The sequence below is a fragment of the Lates calcarifer genome, linkage group LG20 (genome assembly GCF_001640805.2).
Source record: "Lates calcarifer isolate ASB-BC8 linkage group LG20, TLL_Latcal_v3, whole genome shotgun sequence".
Classification (NCBI taxonomy): Eukaryota; Metazoa; Chordata; class Actinopteri; family Centropomidae; genus Lates; species Lates calcarifer.
In genome coordinates, this window is record NC_066852.1 from 19,249,866 (window position 1) to 19,269,330 (window position 19,465).

Below are 19,465 nucleotides of genomic sequence, written 5' to 3' on the forward strand. Positions count from 1 at the left end.
GCTTTAGAATGTATTCAGACTCCTTTCATGTTTTGCAGTCAAAATCTGACACTTTTGTCCGTCGGTCTACACTGTCGCCCATAATGACAAGGTGAAAACATATTTTTTAAACTTTTTTTTCTTTTTAAATGTTTGCAAATTTATTAAAAATCAAAAACCAAAATCTCATTTACAAAAGTATTCAGACCCTTTGCCATAGTGCTCCAAATTGGGTCAGGTGCATCCTGTTTGCTTTAATTGTCCTTGAGATGTGTCTAGAACTTGACTGGAGTCCACCAGTGGCAAACTGAATTGATTTGATATAGTTTAAAAAGACACACAGCTGTATACATACGTGGCCCTGAGGCATTATCAGTCGATATATAATGTTGGTGTAATGGCAGCAATTCTGCCCCTCCTCCACATCTGAGACATTTCTGCCTCTGCCTCAGTATCTGTCTACTCCTCTTCCACCTCCACTGTTTTAGTCTCATCTGAGGAGCAGCAGGTTTCTGTTTAGGAGGCATCTGAGGGAAGGGTGGATATCTCAAACCTTTACAATCCAGATTGTCTTATTTTACATGTATTTATCATGTTTAGCAAGTGCAGGGTAGGAACTATCCATGTATATAGCATATGCTTACAATTTTATAAATCAGGTCCTTTACTGGCAGGAAAGCAGATTTATATTAGACACACTTAATAGCTCCTGGAAAAAAAACAGAACAATTGACCAAAAATGGCACAAATTATAAATATTCAAAGTTGTATGAGTCTGCCTTCTGTGACTGCACAAAGCAGTTACCAAATGTCCACTAACTTTTTGGCACATTACATTTTGCTTGTGTGTGTTTGCATATGAAACATAATGAGTTTTATGTTGTTTAAACTGCCTGTGCTCTGCTGTACGTCAGCAATAGACCAAATGCACCTAGCTGCATAAAGGTATCCACTTTGTTTTCTATAAAAGTATACACTATTTTTGGAAGTTAACAAACTGGTTATACATTTGTTGAAAAGATTACTTTTATTACAAATGATGACCATATAAATGTAGTCTGAAGTTTCACCAATATTTAATATTTTAAATGTTTTACAAATTTTGAGTTATTTGACATTAAAGCCACACAACATAAGGTCTAACTGCAGACAAGTCATCTTGATCTCCAAAAAATATCAACAGTTTCCGCTGGCAGGAAACAAAACCACAAAAAGTCAAGCAGCAAAGGCAGAAACGAAATACGCCACACATTAATACTCTCATGTAGAAGTAGAAGTGCGCCGATGCTGTGAGCATCCTGTTTCTGTGTGTCACGATGCCGACTAGACTGTTTCTGCTTCTTTTTCTAATTGGACATGTGTTTGCCAAAGAGCCGCCTGGTAAGAACATTTGAAGACTATGAATTCAAATTTTTAAATTATAGGCAACTTATGATATCAATAATAACAGTTTTAGCCTTATTTGGATGTGTGTGAGCGGTTATTTGGTTTGCTCAGGGGCTTTTGGCAGATCACATCACACTGTTTTCCATTTGACTATCACGATGTGAGGCTTCTTTATTTGTTAATTTGCCTCTACAGTAATAATATTAGTTATTAATCCGTCATAAACAAAACTTTTTACTGTGAACATATGTCATATGAGTGATTTCAACTATGTTTTTGATAACTTTCCTAAACATAAATCCATAAGTAGAAAGTGGGGAACAGCACATCTGCCATTAAATATGATTAGGCTTTAATATTGTAAAAAGTCAGTAACACTTATATTATCAAAATGAATTAAATTGTCAGTTTAATGTCACACCGTGCTTCCTCAATCATGTATAAATTCCCCTTGACGTCATGACGTCAGCCATTTCCTCATGAGAGAGTGGACTGCCATTTGTCTACTGCCGCGTAATGACCTTTACTTTATTATCTGTGTGAAACTGCTCTGTCATTCTCAACCCTTGTGTGTCTCTGACAGATGTGGAGTGTGTGGTGGTACATCAGGAACATGTGAAGTGTTCCTGGAATAAGCAGGGGACTCCACAGGTCAACTACACCTTCTATAGCTGGTTTGTAATTTCTTGCCTTAACAAAGCCCCAAACATAAAACAACATTTTTAGTGTTATCTGAGTTTATCAAATTGCTAAAAGTAACATTTTGGACATGAGTGAAGGATCAAAGTAAAAATCCTTCACTTTTACTCACAAACTTAACAGTGAAGGCTATTTATTAACTTCTTTTGACCTAAAATGCTCTTAACTTTAAGAGATCCAGAGGTATTTTAAGTTAAGTAGATTCTAGATAAATGCAGTAAAGAATCACAGGTGATCACCTTCTGAGACACGTTTTGGAGTCAGTGTACAGCATATTGTTGCTCATGATACATTAGCTGAATCACTATGTGTAATTCAATATAGGGAAGTTCTAGCAAGCATCAATAATTTTAAACAAATAAAATTAGCATTTAAAAAATTCAAATCACATTTTTTTGCAGGATGCATGGCATGGTAAAATGGTAAAAGGTTTTTGTTAAAATGTGCAGTCTGAATCCTTGTCTCTGATCAGCCATTCTTGCTCAGAGCACATAAGATTAAACGTGACATTTGAGACTTAACCGTCAATAAGTAAGATAAAGTAAAATAAATATTTCTTATTCTTCACACGGCTCATTGGAAATTTTATTAAACAGCTCCCAACGTCCAATATTCCCACTGCAGACGACCTGATTATTAAGTGATTCTTTGCTACATTTACAGCCGATAAGGCTGCATACTTTGCTTTGCTTTGTGTTTGAATGACTAAACTGTGTTTTCTACACAGGTTCCACCATGACAAAGAAATCAGTAACTGCACCACCTATATGTCAGAGAGCAGCACTAACATTGGATGTATCCAGCCCTATAACAACAACAAAAGATTCACCACATTTTACACTAGACTGGTGCATGGAAACAAGACTCTTCATCAGAGGCATGAACTGAAAAACAGAGGTATGTTTAATTACTGGGGAACATAACACTGATAACTATAATTTCAATCTTTTTCCTCCAGGAAAGGAAAACAATTCTTGTATTTTGACATAAAACAGGCTGTAAAAATATAAAAATACATGTAGATTTGCACGTCTGCCCTGTTACCTTGACATCACATTGTGTACTGTATTCGCTGTCACTGATTGGTCTGTCTCATCTCCAGTCTTGTTGTATCCACCAACCAGCGTGACTGTCCAAAATGGATCTGACTTTAACCTGTGGTTTTACTGGAACCAAAGTTTTACAAACTGTGTGGAGAGTGAGGTTCGCTACAGGATCAACAATAAAAAGTGGATGGTAGGCAATCTGAGTGAATAGTCTTATCTGTCTTTATCATTCTTTGCTTCATTTGCCTCCCACTCTTTGGCTTTCTCAACTCTCAACTATTTTTTATAGACTTCTCAAATTGGAACTGGGGATCAGAATTTCTGCATCAACTTGCCCTCCAGCACTGCCCAATATGAGCTGCAAGTGCGAAGTAGACTGGCAAACAACTGTGGACAGTCTGAATTATGGAGTGACTGGAGTGAGCCTGCGGTCTGGGGATACAACAACACCACAGGTAAAATTGCCTAGATATTCTTAAAGAATCAAGTCATCACTGACTTCTACTGGCAACAAATATGAACTGCAACATTACCCATTGCAACAAGTCTCCATTGTACAGCTGCAGATGACCAACAGACTGGACGATACAATAATTACAAGCTAGATTGATCAAACCAGACTAGATGTGACTTGTTTTCTGTGCAGTCTTCAGAAAGTCTTTTGGTGAATGGAAATGGGCATTTTGACAATGATGTCAAGTGTTGGTAGAGGTATGAAGCACAGGTTGGCATATATAATTGGAAATATAATTGAGGAGCCAGTAATAGTTATCTTAAGCCACAAAAACTAGCCCATGAGCAGTATATGATGGCCAGTGGTAAATTCTTATTTATTTCCCTTTAAATCAGTAATTGTTATTTGACCAAGCAAGCCTAATGGCTGCTATGAATTTCTTTTTCTCCAAAGCACACAGGGTTAAACACCAAATATCAGTCTCACTCTGCATCGACTGCATTACATGTGCTCAAAACACTTAAGGTACAAGATTATGTAGTAACTGATATCCACCTCTCTCTCTCCCTCCCCCCTCACAGTTATCAATCATCCAGACGTGTCAGTGTTTAAGTGGACTCCATTTCTGTATGCAGTGGGTATTGTCACCCTCCTCCTACTGGTCATAATGTTGCTGCACCATGAAAGGTGGGTTGGCCCATATGTCATAGTGTTACAGTGTAGAGCATGTGTCCGTTACTTATTTCGTCAGTGTTTCTTTAATTTTGTTTGGTTATTAACAGTAAGTATTGTAATATTAAGTATTGTAAGTGGTGATAAGAGTAACACTCATATTTTTTTAATCCACTGTCGGTTATTTGACATGTTAGAGATAAAATATTTTCTACCTTTTTACCACAACCCAGAAAGTAGAATTTGCGGAGGTTATATACCCACAAGACACCAGTGATGACGATTTATACTGAGTGTGAGATTAAGTACAGGGGCATGCAGACAAGATTAATCAACTTCCTCCATAACCTAACATAACTCAAAAACAAGGCTGGAGAGTTACAGGGAACAAAAGTAATGTGGACTGTGCCTACCTCTCATACAGGATCAGAATCATCCCCATCCCTGTGGTGCCCAAGCCATCCCCGGTCCTTTACGACATTGAGGTTAGTAGTATCCAGCAACTCTGTGGCCTCTGCTTCCCTATACACAATGCACAGCAGTCACAGGTAGAATTAAATGACAAGACTAAAGGTCTACAGCCATACTCTTAGCCATGTGAGACTGTACTTGTAAGCATATATAAGGCTTGCCAGGTTCACCATTTTAGTTCAGCATGTCAGCATGCTAGCATTTGCTAATTACTAATTACTCTTACTTTGTATATAGTCCTGTTTATATTTTTTAGATCTTGTTCTGTATTTACTAGTATTTATTACTTGCATATTGATGCCTTTCTTTCTTTTGCTGTCCCTGTTTGCTAATGCAAGAATGGGAATTCCCCCCACTGTGGGACTAATAAAGAATTATCTTATTTTATCTTTTTGACTCTGGCGGTGCCTGAAAGGTGATTACAATTCAACCAGAGGAGGATAGAGCTGTCTGGAATAAATGACATGGCAATCCTTCACTTGTCAGTGCCGTCTGCAAAATTTCATCGGAAATCCATTCTGTAGTTGAGATATTTCAGTCTTGACCAAAGAGCAACAAACTGACAAAGCCATTGCCAGTGCCATGCCACCAGCATAGTTTTAAAAAAATGTGAGCTTTGTAGACTTATAACAAAGCCTGTAAATATAAGTATGTAAGGTGTAAGGCCCTGGAACAGTCTTTTCCATCATGTGAGGTGATAGCAAAACAATTCATACATGTTTTTGTCTTTCTTAAAGGACTGGCTTCGATTCTCCAAAGGCCTGAAAGGAAATTTCAAGGCTAACTACAATGAGCACGCCTGCCCCGTCCGCGAATACTGCTATGTCTCCCAGTCTGACAGTGAGAGCTCTGACGGCTCCACCCTCTCCGTCACCACCGACCAAACCGACTGCTCTGTCTCCATTCCCGTGTCCGACTCAGACAACCTGTTTACCCCCTGCTCCTCCTCCACCTCTGATGTTCTTGTCTCGCCTCAGGACGAGGAGCAGGTCTCTGCTTAGGGGGGTATCTCAGTCAGGATTGGGTTTGTTGAAACTTTACAATCCAGAAATTCTTATGACTGCGAGAATCAGATAAAGAATAAATGATGTATGGTCTCATAGTTCCCCTCATGAGGAGAGACCAGATTGAGGCAGTTAAAAGCAATCAATTAAATAGAAGCTGTTAGAGTTAAAGGATAACAACCACCAGATGCAGCAGTTACAGAAAAAAAAGAAAGAGAAAACTCTTAGCTATTCAAAATCTCTTTAAGATGCCTGATTTTCTTCTTAGATTTTCTTTTACTGCATATAAATAATAATATAATAATAATCTGAAACATTTTTCATCAATAAAATAACATTCATGAAAATATGTTTTACCTAGGGAATAAATACTTTAAATATTTGTTAAGCACCACTTTGGGGCACTGACATTCTATCTTTTACTCCACCTTAGAGTTTTCACTTTATCAGTGGTCTATTGATTTCACTACACTGAGAGAATAACTTGTTTTTAAGTTATTTATGAAGTTCTTCTTCCTCTACTCCCTTATCAAATGTCATCCGACTGGTATAAATGTCAGCTCAAGAACAAGTAAGTATCAGTTATTCCTAAAACTTAGAGTTTAATATGAGAGACAAATATTTCACACGTGTGACCTTCATTGCGTCATTTTTTACTGACATAAAATATTAATTGAAGATGTTCGATTCAGGTGCATGAAGCTCTTTTGCTGACTGACTTATGAAATATTTACATGTGATAAGTAAACATATTTATATTTTGTACCTCAAAGTTAATATTTATGGTTTGGACTTAACTGCTCATGAATAAAATAATATCTAAAGTGATTCTTAAAAACTGACTTCAGCCCAAAACCCGGCTTCACTGTGTTGTGAAGGGAACAGGATATCTAACTTCAACAGAGCAGCTATGGTCTTGATGAAAGGCCACACTAAAATTACTCACTGAAAAGCCATAAGCATAGCAAGATTTCTTTCTTCACACCACTTATATGATATACTCATATGATAAAATCGTAAAATTGCTGACCTCTTACTTTTTTTTCTTTTTTTTTTTGCATAATATCAAGTTATTTTTCTTATATGCAACTTTTAAGTTCCTCTCCCCAATCTGAGTTTAGTGCTGATGTATGGTGATATATGTGTGCACTTTTCATATATTTAACCTTTTGTAAGACATTATCTAATCAAGCACATTGCAAGACTGGTTTATACTGTATACTGCACCACATACATGATAGCAGCTTTACAGACTCTAGCTCTGCCCAATGCTAGATTAAGTTATATATATATATTTTTAAGTTTGACTATTTCAGGAAATCAATTCAGTGGCTGATTGAAAGTTTATTCCAACTTGTAAGAGGGCGACACATTCAGAAAAAAATGGCTTAAGTTATACTGAATAATTTATAGTTACTGATATTAAACTGAGTGCTGGTTTCATTCAGAATTGGATGATGGCAAAATATAGCATTCCATTATTTTTGACAAAATAACTTAATGTTAATGTGGTTTGCTTTGGGTAGACATTTATAACTGACCTGGGCTTTACTGCAAAGTGAGAAACCTACTATATTAATATCTGCATCATTACCAAATAGAAAAGATAAGTAACAGACAAAGTTTTTCACAACCTGGCAACCAGTGAGTGTGCTCTTATTTAGGTCTCCCAACCTTTCTAGAATGTGTTTTTATGCATTAGTAAAATGTAAAACCCTGTAATAACATGTGCCTCAATGGAGAGTGACACCACATCACAACGTCCAGGTGATCATGTTGGTATCAACAAAAATATCACAATAGTTGCATCCCAGCCACATCATTTGTGTGTTATTTTCCTCTAATTTTGAATGTTACCTATCTTAATATCTTTCAATGTACTTTTTAAAATCTGGTAGGACATTTTTGTAACCTACTTTTGTTTTTAGTGTTTTGTTTCCTACAGTCGGACTCTATGAAGTACTTGCTGTATTTTTCTTCGTCTCTTTATTAAAGAATAAACTTACCTGTCTAAAAGCTCCATCAAGTGAATTGTAAAACTGCAACCACTAATTTTAATTCGTTGTTCCCGGTCTAGTTATCCCAGTGTCCGTTAGAGGGAGCGCAGAGTGTCCCGCACAGCACGGAACTGAGTCAACGCATTTTTCAGATTCAAGAAGGGTAGGGCGCAGGGCGGCTGGCCCCCGCAAGAAGAGCGATACAAGTCGGCTACTTCCCTAGCTGAACCGATCGGCTAACGCAATCAATTGATGCCTTCAGATGAGATTTAAGATACTGCCGTGCATTTAGTTGATTTGACGCTAATTCCCCGTTGGTCGTCCAAAGATAACAACCCGACAAAATGACAGAGTCTGCGGTGGCCGACACTCGCCGGTTGAATTCCAAGCCCCAGGACCTGACGGATGCTTACGGCCCCCCAAGCAATTTTCTGGAAATAGACGTTTATGATCCACAAATCATTGGAGTTGGACGGAGCCGTTACACAACTTACGAAGTTCGCATGCGGGTAAGAGTCGGAACCGCAAAGCCAAAACACCTTGTTGCAGCATTAGCTTTTTTTTCGCTAAGCTAACTGGTAATTACAGTGTTGTTGCTAGCGTTAGCATGTTTATCCGCTGTGCTGATGTCAACACACGGACCCGGGCTGTGACGTTGACGTCAGGCGGCAGGAGCAGCCCAAGGCGGCGCGCCAGTAAAACTCGAGGATTGGGGATTCACAGCGGCCTACATTGTGGATTTTGGAGGTTGCTTGCTGTAGCGTTAGCAAGGCTGGAACGTAGAAGTTTCGTGAACACGCCAACGTCTTCCACCTCACAGGAAGAAAGCATTTTAACAATTTTAGAGTGTGGGGTTAACGTTATACTTTAATGTGGTTTTAAATTAACTGCTGTGTAGCGAGCTAAGCCCAGTGAAACGGAATTAAAAATCACGACGTTGGGAAAATTAGGGAATCCCAACAGACACCGTGAAGCTAACTGCTACTTCCACCTAGACTTTCATAGTCAGTAAAATAAGGACAAACTCAACATGATCTCCTTATCTAGATGTTAAACACCAAGAGTGTTTGTCGATAGCATCAATATAAAACAGACGTTACAACTGTTCATCGGTAAAAACATGGAAAGAGTAACGTTAATGCTACGTAGCTAAATGAGTAACGATAACAGGGTGGTTTCATGGAAATGAGAGAAATGACATGCTCTAAAGTTTGTTACCTAAAATTTGGTTTTTACACATAGTAATAATAACCGCACGAATAATAACAGTTGTGGTTATAGTAAAAAAGAGTGATAAGTTAAACTTCCTCGTTCAGCAGACTGGCAGTTTAGGTTCTAGGAGTGAGAGATACAGAAAATCACTGACACAGCAAACTTTGAAGACATTTTCAGGAAGCTGATGCTAAAACTGTAATTGCGTAATTGCAACTGATTCGCTGACCAGACGCTCATTTTGTGTTGTTTGGGGCTGTGTCCTGGGAGAGTTTGTCCATCATTAATGTAACCAAGTCACTGTTTTCACTACTTGAGTGGCCTTTTTTATTTTTTCAACACATTCATGGACTCGGACAGGGGTATTGACTTGTGTGATAGTTTCTTGTATCAGAGGTAGAGTCGACTAGTTCAAGGTAGTATTTATTAACGTGCGTGTCCAAACAGCACTGCATCACGAGTACAGACAATCTTGAACAAAGTCAGATCAGTCTAGTTAACAGACACTCATCACATCCTGCCTACTGTTTAGACTGTTTATACGTAGAAGAATCACCCATTCTAGAGTCACTAAAACACTAATAAATAATTCATAAGTTAATGTCAATTAATACACACTTTCAATACAGTTATGACCTGCCTTTTCAATTAACCTGCTAACATTTCAGCTTTCTGTGAAACAGATTTGCTGGCTTGGCATCTTTATAACATTTCAGTTAAGCATGTGACACAGTAAAGATACTAGAAATATTCTCACATCATTTCTGGCCAGACAAAACTATTGCTAAGAAAATTACTCCATAAGGTGATTCATAGAAAATGAATGGATGTCACTTACATCTTTAGTACAGCAAAAATGCAGTTCTGTTTTATTGTATCATTGTAAAATTGAATATCTTTGGGTTTTGAGCTGTTGATTTCAAAGATGACACATTGGGAATTTGTCATTTCACACTTTTTGATGAAATTAATGAAAGTCAAATTATGGTGATATGAGACATTTGTTTTTGTCACATAACACCTTTGTCTTTTGAGGCACTTCCACAATACCTCCAACACTGTCAGTGAGGCTTGATAGTTTTGACAGTTGTTCAGCACATCCTGTTCTCACCTTCCAAGAGGAACCATGTGCAAATGATTGAATTTAGTATAAATCGAGGGCTGTTCTGTTTTATATTTTTCTTCTTCTCTGTGCAGACAAACCTTCCCATTTTCAAACTGAAGGATTCCTGCGTGAGAAGAAGATACAGTGACTTTGAGTGGTTAAAGAATGAGCTGGAAAGAGACAGTAAGGTGAGTGGGCAATGATGGTATGCCTCAGGCTATTTATAAGTGATAATGTCAGAGTTACAGGTGGATAAAACATAATCCGCACATAGCGTCTCACCTGTCGTAAGTACTGCAGGTTTTGTCTTATGCGTTAATGTAGAGAATCAAATGAAACCTGACCTCCACTACCATGGAACTGGGGCTCAAATTAAACCAATGAAAATTTCAGATTGTGCCAGAGATTTTTCATCCTTCCTGTTATTTGTGTTGACCTCTGACACCTTCAGATTGTAGTACCACCTTTGCCGGGCAAAGCCCTGAAGAGACAGTTGCCATTCCGCGGAGATGAGGGCCTTTTTGAGGAGTCCTTCATTGAGGAGCGGCGATCAGGCCTGGAGCAGTTCATCAACAGGTCAGCCAGCTCAAAATTTAAACTACATTCTTTGTGTTTTTTTTGTCTAAATCAAACCAACATATTTCTCACACACAAGTGTGTTAATGTTGAAAGTATGAGTTTGAAATTATAATAGACTGCTGAATAAGGAATTACAACAAGAACACTTTTGTATTAATCTATCACTGGGCTCTTTGGGATGGTTAAAGCCAGAAAAAAAAATGTGTTGTTAAACAGAAATTCATATATTCAGTATGAGTCACACGTTGCCAAATAATGTCTAAAACTACACAAGGCGTAACCTAATCTGAGACAGGAAAAGCAGCACTGCGTCATCAACCAACTAATCCACAAGTGCATTTCTCCTTGTCTGTTGTCTGTGTGTGTGTTATGTTTCTGTAGAATTGCAGGTCACCCCTTGGCCCAGAACGAGCGCTGTCTTCACATGTTTCTGCAAGAGGAAAGCATTGACCGTAACTACATTCCTGGAAAAGTACGACACTAGGGTTTACTGAGGGAGATGGGCATGTGGGGGTTAAACTCTGGGTTGTAGAGCGGACTGACTTGCCTTTCTCTTCCCACACAACTTCTCTTAATCTATCTCTCTCTCTCTCTCTCTCTCGCTCGCTCGCTCGCTCTCTCTCGCTCTCACTCTGTCTTTCTGCTTTATCTGTCTTTTTTTCTCTTCTCTTCTCTTCTCTCTGTGTATACCATTGTAAAGTCATATTCACTTTATCTTGGAGTTAGAGTATGTTCTTCTACTATACATCAGGACATGTTGATTATAATGATACAATTCAGACAAACTCTGTGACTCCTCTCTCCCCTTGTGCATTTGTTTTATAACTGTACAATAAGGAAAGCACCCCTCCATAGTTGTGATTGTATCGTGAAGATTTGGCTCTTAATCACAATTTTCAGGAATGAAAGTAATGTACGATACATTCAGTCTCTCCCCGATGAGTGTCATATATTCATCACTGTAATATAATGTGAATAAAGTAGAATAATGTCTAAATTTGTGTGTTGGCACTAATGTGTACCATAGGGATGCATGCAGACTGTAAATGAGAGTTCTGATCTTGTTTTGTTCTCTTTGTTTTTTGTTGTTGTTTTTTTAGGTATGAATGAAGTAAGTTTGCTTTATTTCATCCTGTCTCTTAAGAGCTTTCAGGAAGTTAAAGGTGGTTGCATGGGCACTGTAAAGACCAAAGGCGATAGTTCACAAATACTTAAGTAAAACAACGCTAATGTCATAAGTAAATCATCACAGAGATCTGACAGCAATCTGTTATTTTACCTTGTATATGCCACACACATAGTCCCTGGTTGTCACACAAAACAACCAGTTATATCCCCCAAAAATGTTGTCATCATGGTGTGTTGCAAAGGGAAGAACATTCTGCAAGCCAGTTTCATATAAGCCATTATCCAGCATGTACAGAATGCTAATTAACACAAAATCTCATTTACAGTTTTAATTGGTAATGCGTGTATTAGAGTTTGTCAGCTGTTCCTCAGAAACTGGCTCACAGAAGTTTCTCAGTCCACCAGCATCAGACCAGTGGAAAGACAAACCACCACTAGTGTTTTGAGTTATGTGAACTATTGTTTAACAGAGAATAATTACTGTATGTCACCCGTGACTAGAGCTCTTCTTGAAACATTTTCTTTCCAAACTAATTCTGATACACTGTCATCATCAACCGCACTAATCACCGGCTGCATGGCAAACTTGCACGCTTTCTTTGCAATATGTGTGTGTTAGTCTTGCTGACCAGTTATTTCACATGCCTCAGATCACTGTCATGCTCTCCAGTCTTGTTGATTCAGATCTCTTATTTTCACTTCAATTCAGTTTTTTTCAAACATAGATTTTTAAAAAAAATCTGTGTCTGGAAAAACAAAGCCAGTCAGTTTTACCATGAAGTAAATCTTGATATCCTGGATTTTTTATGTTCAAGTTACACCTGTCTCTTGTGTCTGAGTCAACCAATTCAACTCTGTCTACAGTTCATTAGACACAGTTTATGTCTAATGAACTACATCAGTTGAATGTAATGTCTGTACATAAAAAAGCAATTAAGAAAAAACATTGTATTCCACTATTGGTCACTTGTAAGTTTTGAAACACAGGAAGAGAATCATGGCAAAAAAAAAAAAAAAACATGAAATTGACCTAACACATTAGTGATGCAAACATCTGCAATGCATGACGCTTTACTGGTGAAGTTTGATGCACAGCAGCCCCTCAGCTCAGGAAATGTCTGTTCAGCTCTGATACCCATGTCAAAATATACTGCATGCAGACCTGTGTTAATGTACCACATTCAGCTCAAATCAGAGCTGCCCTCCTAACTTTTTTTTGTAGCCTGCCTGCCTGCCTGATCAACTACGAGTTAATTAATATTTCAGTCCTCACAGTGTTGTCAGTCTAAACACAACACATTAATAGAGGCAGAGAGTAGTTTGTCTTGAGTAATGCTTGCATTCTCACCTCCTGACACCAACAGAGAGCAGGAGTCAGCATGTCCAGTTTCATTCTGGGAATTGATGACATTAAAAAAAAAATGTCTGCTACTTAAGAAAATCTGTCTGCATGTTTGTTTTCCGCTATGGAAAACAAGAATACATGTAGACAACAGTGTTGCAACACTGTTAAGTGTTTTTGACTGTATGTAAACTGTAAGGCCCAAGCAACTGCCTTAAAAACAGGATTCCTACACAGATATAGAAAGTATTCATTAGCTTAAAACATGTATTTAATTTGGAAGGTGGTCAGAAATTATGAAAGAGAGGGAGAGGGGGCTGTGTTGTACTGTTTGGACCTACTGTCATTTCTCTTACTGTCATAATGTGCCATTACAGCAGTCAGCACTTTTCAAATCCACTTACAGCTGTAGAATATGTTTGAATATTATTATTTCTCATGTTTACTGTCTGTCTCTTTCTCTCTCTCCTGTTGCAAAGACAATACAGACTGCTGCACCTGCCCCGTGTACATTTATTTCTACATCACGTCATTATAAAGCTGGTGGAAATGTCAGAACTGATAAGTATCAACGGTGTAGGAAAAAACACAACTATTGCTCCTGGACAAAACTTAAAAGAGATCCAATGTATAAAACATTTGATGTTGTGTCTTCATTTCAGTCATTCCACATTGCTATATGTACATTATTTTTGATTCAGTAATCAGCGAAAGAGAAAACGTTCCATATATCCTTTTGTCATTATATCATAGCTAGAATTTTCTTTTTATTTTTACAGCGATGGTTTTCTGAATGTCTTTTTAATTGATTTGATCCAGGTTAAGAAAAAGAGGGTAATTTCCTGCTTTGATTCATGTTTTCTTTTGCTAGCCGAGATGTGATTTTGATGATAACCTCCCAAAGTCAAGCAACATGTAGCATCATGAAAAACACAGTGACATGTCATTCCAGTCAGTTTATTTTCCGCCCCGAGTTTTATGTTCTGGACATACTCTAAGTCAGGATGGTTTCATGATTAATTGTTTTAACTCTGCTGTCTTAGTTACGTCATCTTGTCTACATCTTGGCTGTGTGTTGTCAAATCAGCTATTGGCAATGTTAAGTTAGGTAAAATAACCATATCTAAGCACTGTGACAAGAGGTTCATTATATGAACAATATTTCATTGTTTAAAGGCGTAATCAGCATCTGGTTTATCGATCTAAAATAAGGATTATTCTGCGCTTATTTTCAGCTGTTTTATTCTTTTTATCAATATTATTGTGAAGTGTATTAATACATGTTATCATCGCAGTTCCACTATATGGGTGACGAGGAACTTCCTTGTTACTTCTGTCCTCCCAATTAAATTTCCTGCTGCCTGCTGTGTCATGTCTGCATGTCTCTTTTCAGTACTGAGAGGAGAAATTGGAAGCTAAAAATCACTAGAACTCAGCTTATAGTTAGCGATTAGTGCGTCACACTGAGAGGAAGTGAGACGGATCAAAGAGAGTCACAGGAGCTGAATGAATGGCTGCAGATTGGCAGGTGACCTAATTTAACAATGACATGTAAAAGAAAAAAAAAAGTTGAAAACATGAATATTAACACCTTGTATGTGAAGACTTTATTGTTTTTGTTTAAAACAGTCAAACCATAGTTTTTACTTGTGGCCTGGTTAGAAAGGGACTGTATGAAAATGACTCTTGTGGTAAGAGGGGCTGAATGTGAAAAGCTCTCTTCCCTGCATTATTGATGTTTTAATGCTCTTTGAACTCACCACCTGACTTACATTTGACTTACAGGGTACAGTACATTTACTCCAGTAATATTAATTTGTATAAATTTGAAGAACCTGAATGTAACTTGAGTTTATAATTGTAGTCCACATATTATACTCCACTACATTTATGATCTATCTTGCTTTAGGTGTTTCGCAGATTAAGATTTGCAGACTATGTATGACTGGTTTATAAAATATAATGATTTGTTATAGCGAAAGTGCCCAGCAGTGTAAAGTACTTTATGTGCTTTAATGTAGTTTAGCTGCATCTACTGATTTATTAATTAATCAGCAGAAAATTATTTGGGAATTATTTTGATAATTGGCTAATCTTTTCAGACATTTTTAAGCAAATACACCAAATATTTTTCTATTTTTAGCTTTTTAAATTGTGAGTATTTAGTGCTTCTCTTTTTCACATATGATTGCTAACTAAATATCTTTGGGTTTTGGCCTGTTGGTTAAATAAAACAAGCAATCTGAAGCTATCTGCTTCAGGTCTGAGAACAGCATTTTTCACCACATATGAAGTGATTTATAACACACAGATTAGTGCATAATGAATTTCTAATGTGCATTTTTTTCTTCTTTTAGGCATTTTATAGAGAAAACGATGAATTGATGAAAGTAACTTATTTTCAGTTGATGTATAATGCAAAGGAAGGCTATATTACAATAGAAAGTAGATTACAATAGAAACAAATAAATGAAAAGTTCTGCTTCAACCAAAAGAAAAATAACCCATTGTCATTTCTGACCCCCTCTTCACCTGTCATACACAGCCCCTAAGAAAATAAAAAATTTCAGTACTGTGTTTAACTGTTTTGACTACCAGAACAATAGGTAACACCTGACAAACTCCACCTTTCTGCAGGAGTGTGTTTATTAATGATATTTATCTGTGACACGTGTAAAAATATCAAGCAAAACTAAGCATCTGTAGTGTGTAAATACAGTGTCTTAATCTTATAAACAAAAAGATTTAACCACAGCTCAGTCCTAGTGCAGCAAATTAAAAAAACAGCCTATTAGTCAGAAAGAAAGCATCACAGTAAGTACAGGTTTTGGTTTAGTAAGTAGCAACACTGGGTCTTTTTGTTTCACCAAACATGAATCTTAAAGTCCTCTAATCTTTTACTTGTTGTCGTTCACCTTCAGGAAATGCAGGGATTAACCGGGGAAGGGGAATTCTGGCCACAGTTGGATTAAAGTTGTCCCAGAATGGTGATCTTGTGATGTAGACCTTGACCTGCAGGTCCAAATTAGACATAACTGTAATTGGAAAAAGAAGAGGAATTATAATCAGTAGGTTCATACAGTGCACAGCCGGTGTTACACTGAACTACACAGGGTTAGAAGATATTTAGAGCTAGTTGTTTATTTATACACTCCCAAAATCACAGTTTTTTTCACACAGGCTTCACAATCTGTACAGCATATAAAAGCCTTTATCCTCACACCCTAGATTCAGATGAGAACAAGTGAGAAACTGAGGAGGGATCCCTCCTCCAGAATGACACAAGCATGCAATATATCTGTATGTATGACTAGAGAGAAGTACAAAAGGAATGTGTTTTTTTTATCAATTACATTAGAAATTAGAAACAAGTTAGGGAAATTGTTACTGTTCTGCTCTATACATTTAATACTACATCTTAAATTACAGCACAGCATGAACACTAATCCTCTGGTAAACTGCAAGATAATAATGTTTTGATGCTCAACTGCTGTTTGAATCAGTTAAGTGGAGCACAGCCACATAACTCAGAATTCAGCAGAACAGGAACAGAATGAATGATGAAATTAGAAAATGCAGGAGCCCTGGGATACATACACCAACTGTGACCTTCCTCATCGGTGAAGACCGTGACCTACAGAACTAGTGAGCTTTGATGTGTTGGCCTTGTCCTGAGTAATGAAAGTGGGCAGACAGGATGGGCACAGTGGGCCAAGGCAGAGATTAGGTGCTGTTTTGTTAGTGGTTCTAACAGTGAAGCCCAGTGTGTAGCCGTGACGCTTGTTGTGTTTGCAGAGACACCCAGTTGGGTTAGCTTGATAAAGTGGAAGTAAATTGAAAGAGCAACCCAAAGCAGTGTGACTGGGCAAGGACAAAAGGTGAGACGAGTGGCTACTATAGTACCATCAGACAGAGAGCGATGGCTGGAGAGAGAGAAAATGCAATTTACAGATCCATTTTTATTTAAAGTTACCTCTCTGGTTATTGTCAGAGGCACACAGAACAATACACTCAATCTTTCCCAGGGAGATAACCAATAAAAATACAAATATCCAAACCTTCTTTACACAAAAAGAAGAGGAGAAACAATTCACAATAACTATTAACAACTGAGCAGTAAAGAAAGACAGCATTTCAAAGTGTCTGGGGTGGCTTGGCTTGCATACACAGAATCTTTGTGTTGTAATCACAGACAAGAAAGAAAGAAATGTGGAATGTTATTAGGGTTTCCACTCATTTCCATGTCCCATACCATTGCAATACACTGAGGTATCACTGCATAACTGTGCTAGTTAATAATATTATATCTACATACTGTGCACCTGCTGCCTTGTACACCTCTGCAACAATCAGTACAAAACAAAACAAAACCTGCAGGGCAACACTAGGGAAAAACCAATAGAGACACTCCCTGTGCTGTGTTAGCAAGTCTGGTATTGACACGCCCAGACATACATCCTTTTCAGACCGTGGACAAACCCATGTTTTCCATCTGTATAAATGTTTCAACAGCAGTTATGTGACCTCGATCTACAACCCTGATCTCTACATGTGTGTCTGATAATCCACAAAAGTTAACAATTCATCACTGCAGAGTTATAGTAATATGAATGTATTGATTCTATGGTATGTTTATGTCACCTTCTGATATTCTCAAAGTCTGCTCTTCTTGTTTCAACACCTACCTTGAATGTTATGTTTTTTCTTTTTTTGTAGCAGCAGCCTGTCAGTGGGTTAGTCAGGACAAACTCATGCAGTGTGACCAATCCTCTGTTCAAAACAACACAACCAAAATTTTAGAAAACATCCCAATGTTTCCAAAGACGCCAGATATGTCAGGCTGAATCATGGTTAACGTGTGTGAAATGATACACTCAAGTAATGCTTGATAAAATGAAGCGGCCATGAAAAATGTGGTTTTGAATATTTCACTATAAATATCATACAGCATCAGAGTTTGGACAAGCTGATACAGAATATATACAGTCAGACACCGTGGTTTAAAAACAACCTTAAAGCTACTTAAGGGGAGGTTAAAGGGGAAAATGACTTATTAAGGGGAGTTTTAAAAACTCAGGCCACCGAAAGAGCAGGTTTCCACAGTTCAGCTGTAGAGCCAACCTGACCAGAACCAGATGTATCCTGGGCCTGTATTTGTTTAACTGCAAAAACTGAAAATTTGAGAAGCTCTTGACATAAGAATGTTCTCAAGTTTAAGAAATCTCCAGAAGTCTGTCTCTATTTCAGTGTCCATTCATAAATATGTATTTAGATATTATATATATATTAGATTATTATTAATTTCCCATCTTTAATATTCCAAGCAACACAAATAAAATGTTTTTTCCCCAAATAAAATTGTATATGTTCTTGCATAAATAAGCCATACAAACTGTAAAAGTTTTTTAAAACAATACTGCAGATACAGGATCAATCTATCTCTATGTTTAGTCTCTGAAATAAAAAGGTTGCAGTATGGGTCAGGTTATATTCAGCAGTGACTTTTCGTTGACACTGTGAGGTACTGCATTTATTATTAACTCTGATGCCATGATGTGTCGGTGTTGCATCAGAAGGCATCATTTTAAAATGAGTTTTGTGATTTGTGTCACCCCCTCATTAATATGCATGACGTCACGGAGTTTCATCATGCACAGGCCAGATTGTGGTAGTAGAATGTAACTGAGTACTTTTACTCAAGTACCGTACTAAAGTACAACTTTGAGGTTACTTGAGTGTTTTCATTTTATGCTAATGTATACTTCTACTCCACTGCATTTTGGTGGGAAATATTGCACTTTTTACTCCACTACTTTAATATGAGTGCTACAGTTACTTGTTGCTTTACTAATGAAGATTTTACAAACAAAACAAATTAATTCAATTCAATTCAATTCAATTGAAAAAACAAATTAGTTAAAAAAAATTGAAAAAACAAATTAGTTAAAAAATATATAATAATAATAATAACAATAATATAAAAATGTGATTCTTTGTATATAAGTAGACCCGAAACTCCGTTTTGCAGGATGAGTCAGTGTCTGACAAAATAATAAAATGTTGAAAATCACCCTGTTTGACCCTACGGCCATCTCAGGTCACTGGGTGCATATACACGAAAGAAAACGTTTAGTTTTTCCCTCCTGTTCTTTAATCTGTGAGACAAAGCACCGGCGGATATAGTGTAGAAGTCTGGAGCCAGGGTCTATACATAGCGTCCAAACCAGAGGAGAGGGAGTGGAAAGCTGACGTGACTGTCCATATTTGGGCATGTCTACTACGGGAAAGCACGCGCACACACATGACACGCGTTCTTTCTCTTTTGGTGCTTGTTAACGTTCTCTCACGTTTTATGTTTGTTGTTTTCCTTTGTCTTTCAAGCGCTCTTTTA

General features: G+C 37.5%; 2 protein-coding genes across 2 annotated transcripts; both read left to right on the plus strand.

Moving 5' to 3' along the window:
- The first annotated feature begins 1,208 nt into the window (after window positions 1–1,208).
- LOC108893209 (cytokine receptor common subunit gamma) lies at window positions 1,209–7,731 on the plus strand. Its single transcript, XM_018691075.2, has 8 exons — window positions 1,209–1,359; window positions 1,949–2,039; window positions 2,792–2,961; window positions 3,167–3,300; window positions 3,400–3,565; window positions 4,146–4,251; window positions 4,661–4,721; window positions 5,445–7,731. Exons 1-8 carry the CDS (start codon window positions 1,296–1,298, stop codon window positions 5,706–5,708), a joined length of 1,056 nt encoding a protein of 351 aa, XP_018546591.1. The 5' UTR covers window positions 1,209–1,295; the 3' UTR covers window positions 5,709–7,731.
- A 101-nt stretch (window positions 7,732–7,832) lies between these two features.
- Window positions 7,833–14,441, plus strand: snx12 (sorting nexin 12). The gene is made up of 5 exons (XM_051078833.1): window positions 7,833–8,217; window positions 10,118–10,213; window positions 10,477–10,601; window positions 10,986–11,715; window positions 13,554–14,441. The coding sequence occupies exons 1-4, from the start codon at window positions 8,053–8,055 to the stop codon at window positions 11,086–11,088; spliced, it is 489 nt and encodes a 162-aa protein (XP_050934790.1). The 5' UTR covers window positions 7,833–8,052; the 3' UTR covers window positions 11,089–11,715; window positions 13,554–14,441.
- Window positions 14,442–19,465: the final 5,024 nt, after the last annotated feature.

Coding starts and splice junctions, on each gene's coding strand:
- LOC108893209 (XM_018691075.2), top strand. CDS start 1,296: ATGCCGACTAGACTGTTTCTGCTTCTTTTTCTAATTGGACATGTGTTT. Junction 1,360..1,948: donor GTTTGCCAAAGAGCCGCCTG/GTAAGAACATTT, acceptor TGTCTCTGACAG/ATGTGGAGTGTGTGGTGGTA. Junction 4,722..5,444: donor CGGTCCTTTACGACATTGAG/GTTAGTAGTATC, acceptor TCTTTCTTAAAG/GACTGGCTTCGATTCTCCAA.
- snx12 (XM_051078833.1), top strand. CDS start 8,053: ATGACAGAGTCTGCGGTGGCCGACACTCGCCGGTTGAATTCCAAGCCC. Junction 10,214..10,476: donor AGCTGGAAAGAGACAGTAAG/GTGAGTGGGCAA, acceptor TGACACCTTCAG/ATTGTAGTACCACCTTTGCC. Junction 10,602..10,985: donor CTGGAGCAGTTCATCAACAG/GTCAGCCAGCTC, acceptor ATGTTTCTGTAG/AATTGCAGGTCACCCCTTGG.